The sequence below is a fragment of the Amblyraja radiata genome, chromosome 17, assembly GCF_010909765.2.
Source record: "Amblyraja radiata isolate CabotCenter1 chromosome 17, sAmbRad1.1.pri, whole genome shotgun sequence".
Taxonomy (NCBI): Eukaryota; Metazoa; Chordata; class Chondrichthyes; order Rajiformes; family Rajidae; genus Amblyraja; species Amblyraja radiata.
In genome coordinates, this window is record NC_045972.1 from 49267923 (window position 1) to 49276527 (window position 8605).

The 8605-nt window shown below is 52.7% G+C and overlaps 1 protein-coding gene across 1 annotated transcript in view; it reads left to right on the forward strand.

Annotated features, from left to right (window-relative positions):
• tshz3 (teashirt zinc finger homeobox 3) overlaps window positions 1-5808 on the forward strand; it is a 95826-nt gene extending 90018 nt beyond the window's left edge. Inside the window, exon 3 of the mRNA XM_033036451.1 lies at window positions 2067-5808. Within this exon, the coding sequence (XP_032892342.1) occupies window positions 2067-5272 (3206 nt within the window). The 3' untranslated portion in view covers window positions 5273-5808. The remainder of the gene's footprint in view (window positions 1-2066) is intronic.
• Window positions 5809-8605: the final 2797 nt, after the last annotated feature.

The following is an 8605-nucleotide window of genomic DNA, read 5'->3' on the forward strand; positions in this document are numbered from 1 at the left end:
TGAGTGGGTGAGTGAGTGGGTGAGTGGGTGAGTGAGTGGGTGAGTGGGTGAGTGAGTGGGTGAGTGAGTGAGTGGGTGAGTGAGTGGGTGAGTGGATGAGTGAGTGGGTGAGTGAGTGAACCCCTCGGTGATGATCAGACCTCTGACTTGTTGCGATGTAATGGGAAAAATATTGCAAAACGGCAAGGATAAAATGGTGCATTTCCAATGTGTGTGTGTGTGTGTGTGTGTGGGTAGTGTGTGATTTGTTGCCTGAATCTGATCGCTCTTCTCATGCATGCTGCTTGTGCTGCTGTACATTGGATGATGACATCATTTGTTGGCCCGGACATTCACATCCGAGCCCCTTCCTCTTGCTCCAAACATCTTTCGCCAGGGAAACTGCAGCCGTTTGGAGTTTGATGTTCCCCGACTAATGATGGAACGGGAATGAGTTTTTACAGCGAGTGATTTTGATTTTCGGTGGCGGATAGTTTTGGTTTGGTGTGACAACTCCAACCACGGCACATTTACACACACCTCACTCCCTCTCGTGAGTTTTCAGCAGCGTCTTATAAATGTATTCAAAGAGTGGTACTGCAGCATGAAAACATCAAATCTTATCCCAAAACTTGGCAATCTTGTTATTGTCATATTTTGTCAAAGGTTTTTATTTTTCTACACCCATTTCTGACATATTCAGGCATGCGTGCATCTCAGTGTTTTGACAAGGTGATTAAAATGATGCTCGCTTAAATGTCAGTGGGTCGAACGGAACATTCTTCCACAAACCTGTACCTAACAGTGATTAGTCAGTGTGTATCTCTTCTTCCCTAGTAGGCTGGTTCTGAAGTCGAGATTGGCAAAACATTGATATATAATCCTGTAATTCTTCACCGATTTGAAATCTGCAGCCCTGTCTCCCTGACAATCAGCGCAGATAATTCAAGCTCGGTTTTAACTGCGGTAGCTGGAGCTGACTCAAGAGTGAGAGGCAGAAATCTAGAATGGTTATAACATTTAAATAGTGAGTGTCTCGGCTTTGGAAATGTAGGGGCGAGGGAGGCGGCACGGGACTTGTTCATTGACAGACAGGAACCGCTCGCTGTCTGTGGAGCTGATACATGTCATTTAATGCCACCCCCACAAGCGGCTTCATTCCCTTCACATTCACTCCTCAAGCCGCTGCCCCTTGACAAGGGTAAGGTGGGAAATCGCGTTTGAGGAGAGGATTTCGTGCACCCAAGAAACGCGACATTTTAGTGTCTAACTTTGCAGCAGATGTTGGCGGTTGTGATGTTGTTGCCGCGTTTAATCTCCAACCTGGCAAGCAGCAATTAACGTCAATCTCCTCTCTCTCTCCCTCTCTTTCTCTCCCTCTCTTTCTCTCCCTCTCTCTCTCTCTCTCTCACCCTCTCTTTCCCTCTCTTTCCCTCTCTCTGTCTGTCTCTCTCTCTCTCTCTCTCTCTCTCTCTCTTCCTCTCTTTCTCTCCCTCTCTCACCCTCTCTTTCTCTCTCTCTGTCTGTCTCTCTCTCTGTCTGTGTCTCTCTCTCTTTCTCTCTCTCTGTCTGTCTCTCTCTCTCTCTGTGTCTCTCTCTCTATCTGTGTCTCTGTCTCTCTCTCTTTCTTTCTTTCTCTCTGTCTCTCTCTTTCTCTTTCTCTGTCTCTCTCACTCTCTCTTCCTTTCTCTCTTCTCTCTCCTCTCTCTCTTTCTCCCTCTCTCTCTCTCTCTCTCTACCTCTCTCTGTGTCTGTCTCTCTGTCTGTCTCTCTCTCTCTCCCTCCATCCCTCTCTCTCTCTCTCCCTCTCTCTCTCTCTCTCTCTCTCTCCTATCTCTCTCTCTCGTCTCCACTCTCCTCTCTCTCGTTTCGACCTAAGCCCTCTCTCTCTCCTCGTCGTTCGCACTCAATCTCTCCTCTCTCTCTCTCTCTCTCTCTCTCTCTCTCTCTCTCTCTCTCTCTCTCTCTCTCTCTCTCTCTCTCTCTCTCTATCTGTGTCTCTGTCTCTCTCTCTTTCTTTCTCTCTCTCTTCTCTCTCCTCTCTCTCTATCTCCCTCTCCCTCTCCCTCCCTCTCTCTCACCCGCAGCCTACGTCCCAGACGAGTTGAAGGCGGCAGCGCTGGATGACGAGGAGACTGAGGCCAGCGAGTCTGGTGCGGACGGAGACAGCAACTGCCAGTATGCATGCGACGAGCAGGAGTTCAGCAAGGAAGCTACGACCTTCCACGACTCTCCGACAGCAGAGTTCTCCGGCCAGGAGGTGGACAGCACGTCACATGCCAGCGAGAGCAGCGACCGGCTGGGCGACTTTGAGAGCCACTCGGTGAAGAACGAGGAGGAGAGTAAAGAGGGTGTCGGGGCAGTGGAGGAGGGGGGAGTGCAGGACAGCCTGGAGCAGATGAAGGTCATCTACAACAACATCTTGTCCAACTCCTACTGGTCCTCACTGAGCCTGGGACTGAGCCAACCCGGACAGCCGCTGACTAACGGCGGCAGCAGCAGCAGCAGTAGCAGCAGCGGTGGCAGTAGCTGTGAGAGTAACAGCTTTGACTGGCACCAGTCTGCCATGTCCAAGACATTACAACAAGTGTCCCAGAGCCGCTTCCTACAGGAGCCTGGGCTGTTCAGCACAGTACAGTTGTACCGCCAGAGTAGCAAGCTGTATGGTTCCATCTTCAGCGGGGCCAGCAAGTTCCGATGTAAGGATTGCAGCGCTGCCTACGACACGCTGGTGGATCTCACGGTGCACATGAACGAGACGGGACATTACCGGGACGAGAACAACGAGACAGGCAACAACAACCCCAGGAAGTGGTCCAAGCCCCGCAAACGCTCGCTGTTGGAAATGGAAGGCAAGGAGGATGCCCAGAAGGTCCTCAAGTGCATGTACTGCGGACATTCGTTCGAGTCGCTGCAGGATCTGAGTGTGCACATGATCAAAACCAAACACTATCAGAAAGTGCCTCTGAAGGAGCCGCTGACCACCATCTCGGCCAAGATCCTGCCCTCCAGCAGGAAGAGGCTAGCGCTGGATCTGGAGCTGCCCAGTTCCCCAGACTCCACGGGCGGCACGGCCAACACCACCACCCTGTCGGACATTGCTGACCCACTGCACAAGTCGGCTAACCCTTATGTCACCCCAAATAACCGCTACGGCCACCAGAACGGCGCCAGCTATGCCTGGCAGTTCGAGGCGAGGAAGTCCCAGATCCTCAAGTGCATGGAGTGCGGGTCCTCACACGACACGTTGCAGGAACTGACCGCCCACATGATGGTGACCGGACACTTCGTCAAGGTCACCAACTCTGCCATCAAGAAGGGCAAGCAGATGGTGGAGGCGCCCCCCACCCCCACACCCGCCGTGACCTCCCTTCTGGAGGACAAGGTGCAGTCCGTGCCCCTGGCAGCCAGCGCCTTCACCGCCTCCATGCCAACCCCCGGCAACGCCTCGCCCAAACTCAACCTCGACCTCAAGAGGGAAGCGGACAAGGACTCTGACAGCCAGGACTCCGACCAGAGGGCAAAGGAGAAGGTGAAAGCGTGCGGCAATGAGGAGAAGTACGACATCTCCTCCAAGTACCAGTACCTGACTGAGCAGGACCTGGAGGACAACCCCAGAGGCGGCCTGGACATCCTGAAGTCTCTGGAGAACACGGTGACGTCGGCCATAAATAAAGCCCAGAATGGGACCCCCAGCTGGAGTGGCTACCCCAGTATCCACGCTGCCTATCAGCTGCCTGGCATCATGAAGCTGCCCTATAGCCCCTCGACCAAGCACACGCAGCTGAAATCCACCTACACCACCTTGGACGGCGTGGTGTCCCCAAAGAGCCAGCCCCTGGTCTCTCCCCCCAACAGCCAGAACTCCCCTCTGCCCAAAAACAACTTCCACGCCATGGAGAAGCTGGTGAAGAAGGTGAGCAAAAGCGAGGAGAGGGTGAAGGAGCCGGAGGCTAAAGCATGCCGGCCCAAGCGGGGGGAGTCCAGCCCCTGCCACAGCGAGGTGGGAGAAACCAAGAGCGAGGCTTCCACAGAGCCTGGGCCTCATGGCCACGACAGTCTTGCTGTTGGGCCGAAGCAGAGTGTGAGAGAGAGCCCATCCGTGGAGCAGGTGGAGAATGGCAGCGACACCTTGAAGCCAATGTGTAGCAGCACGGCCATTATCACTGACCACCCACCCGAACAACCCTTCATCAACCCACTCAGCGCCCTACAGTCGGTGATGAATGTCCACCTGGGTAAGGCAGCCAAGCCGGCCCTGCCCAGCCTTGACCCCATGAGCATGTTGTACAAGATGAGCAACAGCCTGGCGGACAAGGCGGCTCTGGCCTCGCCCCTGGCCCCGGCCAAGAAAGCCGAAGCTGCTGACCGCTACTTCTACCACCACACCAGCAGTGACCAGCCCATCGACCTGACCAAGGCCAAGACGGACAAAGGCGGCTCGCTGCTGGGGTTGTCGTGTGTGTCTCCGTCTTCCACATCTTCCACATGCACCTTGACCACCACGGCCAAGACCACGTCGGCGGCGGTCGTGTCGTTCATGTCCAGCTCGCCGCTCCGTGAGAATGCCCTGTCGGATATCTCGGACATGCTGAAGAACCTGACGGGCAGCCACACGTCCAAGTCTTCCACTCCCACCAGCGGCTCGGACAGGTCGGAGGTGGAGGGCAGCACGGTGGAGGACAACGAGGACATCTCTCCGGCCCAGAAGCGCAAGGGGCGACAGTCCAACTGGAACCCGCAGCATCTGCTCATCCTCCAGGCGCAGTTTGCGGCCAGTCTCCGGCAGACATCCGACGGCAAATTCATCATGTCTGACCTGAGTCCACAGGAGCGGTTGCACATCTCCCGCTTCACCGGCCTGTCTATGACCACAATCAGCCACTGGCTGGCCAATGTCAAGTACCAGCTACGAAGGACAGGTGGAACTAAATTCCTCAAAAACCTCGACTCCGGACACCCCGTGTTTTTTTGTAACGACTGCGCTTCGCAGATCAGAACTCCGTCCACCTACATCAGCCACTTAGAATCGCACTTAGGCTTCAGGTTACGGGACCTATCCAGACTCTCGAGTGAACAGCTGGGCAGCCAGATTACACACACCAAACTGCCCTGTGACAAGGCAGCATTGCACCCCTCGCATGACGAGGAGGGAGTGGGTGTCAGCTTCCAGTGTAAGTTGTGTAACAGGACCTTCGGCAGTAAGCACGCTGTCAAACTGCATCTGAGTAAAACACACGGCAAATCTCCAGAGGACCATCTGATGTATGTGACAGAGCTGGAGAAACCGTAGCCTTCCTTCACTTTAGCCACCCCACCGCTCTGAGGACAACTATCTCTCCCCCCCTCTCTCTATCTCTCTATCTCTCTCTGAAACGAAGCCTTAACGCTCCTGTAACGACACGGCACATGAATTATTGCAGAGTAGCACTCTTAACTTGAACCGTTTTATATAAAACTGTACAGTGTTTAATGGAAGCACGTGATCGGCTGTTGTTACCGGCTGATTACAAGGGGGTAAAAAATGGTAAGTGTTTGGAAATTTGTGTAAATTGGGTTTTGTTGCTGGGCGCTGCTCAGATGCATTAAGCTGCATGTGTAATGGACAATTTAGTTCAACATTTAATCCTCAGCCCGCTGCACTCTCACATGCCACAGTGCTGCTATCTCTCAGCCTTTAACCCTCTGAGCACTGCTCAAGTTCTTTGGCATTACTTTGCAAAAACTAATTCGAAATATAGACAAAAGGTGCAGGAGTAGGCCATTCGGCCCTTCGAACTAGCACCGCCATTCAATACGATCATGGCTGATCATCCCCAATCAGTACCCCATTCCTACTTTCTCCCCATATCCCTTGATTCCGTTAGACCTAAGAGCTAAATCTAACTCTCTCTTAAAAAAACATCCAGGAAATTGGCCTCCACTGCCTTTTGTGGTAGAGCATTCCACAGATTCACAACTCTTGGCTTTGTTCTTAATTTTTCTTAACCACTGATTGAAGGCCGATGTTGAATAAAACCAGCACTGACCTGCACTGGTCTTAATTCTGCCCCCCCCCCCCATGCTCACAACATGACAGGCCATTATTCTCCCACGTTTTATTTAATGGGAATTAACTCACCACATTCCACAAACAACACAAGCGCTGCTCAAAGGGTTAATAACATTAGAAAATGAAAAAGCCACCAACTTGTATGTATCCCTTCAACAGTAATGTACAAAACCCTGCTACAGATTTATTCTTGCCCATCCTGCTACAAATGTAACAAGGCATTTGGTGACGCAACCTCTGATTTATTTATGACCACACGACATCCACTGGTTATGTTAATGACCATCATGTGTAGAATGCCTTTGATTGGTGACTTCTGGCCTGCCTAATTATCCCCCCCCCCCCCCCCCCCGATGCATCTTTATATTTTGCCCAATGAAAGGGAACCCATAACTTCCGGCCCACCCAGGTGTACCTGTGACGCAGGCGTATCTGTGACGCAGGCGTACCTGTGACGCAGGCGTACCTGTGACGCAGGCGTACCTGTGGCGCAGGCGTACCTGTGGCGCAGGCGTACCTGTGGCGCAGGCGTACCTGTGGCGCAGGCGTACCTGTGGCGCAGGCGTACCTGTGACGCAGGCGTACCTGTGACGCAGGCGTACCTGTGACGCAGGTGTATATGTGATGCAGGTGTACCTGTGACGCAGGCGTACCTGTGACGCAGGTGTATCTGTGATGCAGGTGTACCTGTGACGCAGGTGTATCTGTGACGCAGGCGTACCTGTGACGCAGGTGTATCTGTGACGCAGGTGTATCTGTGACGCAGGCGTACCTGTGACGCAGGCGTACCTGTGACGCAGGCGTACCTGTGACGCAGGTGTACCTGTGACGCAGGCGTACCTGTGACGCAGGTGTATATGTGATGCAGGCGTACCTGTGACGCAGGCGTACCTGTGACGCAGGTGTATCTGTGACGCAGGTGTATCTGTGACGCAGGTGTATCTGTGACGCAGGTGTATCTGTGACGCAGGTGTACCTGTGACGCAGGTGTATCTGTGACGCAGGCGTACCTGCAATGCACTCTGAGCCCTACTTTAGTTACTGGAAGTGAACGCTGTCATTGCCACTCACACAACTTTTTTCTCCTCCCCATTAAAACATTTTGCAATGGTTTTGAGTTTCCCCCCACCCCCCCCAATCCAGTCTAATTCCCAGGTACAGGTGTGGAGCACATTGGTGCTGGAGGTGTTGCAAGTCCCCAGCTGGAGTTTGAGCCGGTTTACTGCCCTGCCCGCCCACAGTTTTGCTCTGAGTTAGACTGTAAGATCCATGGTGACCGCAGCACTTACGGAGAGACGCGGTCTGGGTTAGCACCTTTCCCAAGGCCTTAATTCCCAGACCTGTCTGTGACCCCGCCACTTCCCACCTTCCCCCATCTTCCAGCCGTCCCGTCTGTACGGTGTCTAGACATAACTCTTGTGAACAATGTGCAATCTGCCTACTTTATGGCACCACACGGCGTTCCCAGCTCCACACCTGTGGAAATCTTCAATGGAGCTGGGATCGCACCTGACAATGAGAAACCAACACCATTCACACAACTCTCTGCAGAGGGAGACTAGGCAGAGACCAGCCGCCAGGGAACATATATAGTCCCAGCTATGACCACTGGTCATTGTAAACCAAAGGAAGACTTAATAAAGGATTAGTGACCACCATCAAACACAATTACCAACATCTGTGCATGAAGCCTCAGCTTTTGTAATCATATTTGAAGTCCTGTATAACAGACCTTCCAATTATCCCAACTTTGTCCCTGTCAACCCCTCTCCTCCTCTCCCCCCCCCCCCCCTCTCCCCCTCTCCCTCTCCCTCTCCCTCTCCCCCCCTCTCCCTCTCCCTCTCCCTCCCTCTCCCTCTCCCTCTCCCCCTCTCCCCCCCCCCTCCCCCCCTCTCCCTCTCCCTCTCCCTCTCCCTCCCTCTCCCTCTCCCCCTCCCCCTCTCACTCTCTCCCTCTCCCTCATGCAAGCACGACACCAGCTCCGGGTGACAGAGGGCCACATTTAGGAATAGACCATCATCTTCAGACAGACATCCATTCCCAGCGAGTCTCACCCTGACACCAACAAGTGTCACTTGTTTAAAAAACCATGAAGCCAATTGAATCTTCACGATTGCGTTTAGCAAATGTCCCCCCCGCCCCCCCCCCCCACCATTTGTAGGTGACCTGTGCTGCTCAAGACACAGTGAGGTCTCTCTGACATCTTGCCCATCTCCTCTTCACCAGAAGCGTTATATATATGTATACTGGACAACTTGTACACCCAGCTTTAACCTACAATCCTACTTTGTAGTGCTGGACTTTGGATAGATTTGTAATTGCCACCTTCCCCACAAAGGATGTACATACTGTGCATATGTATGCTGTACATGTCAGGAGGCAAACTCTGGTTGTTTTATATATTTGAGAATTTAATGACAATTTCTAAGATTCTGAGCCTCATTCCTAACCATGTAAATGAGGAGTGGTGCCTGCCATCAATATGATGAATATTAAATACAGAAACTAGTTGCAACTCCAATTCCATGTAAAGTCAACATCGTCTTCTTCATTTCCTTAAGAATGTTTATTTAA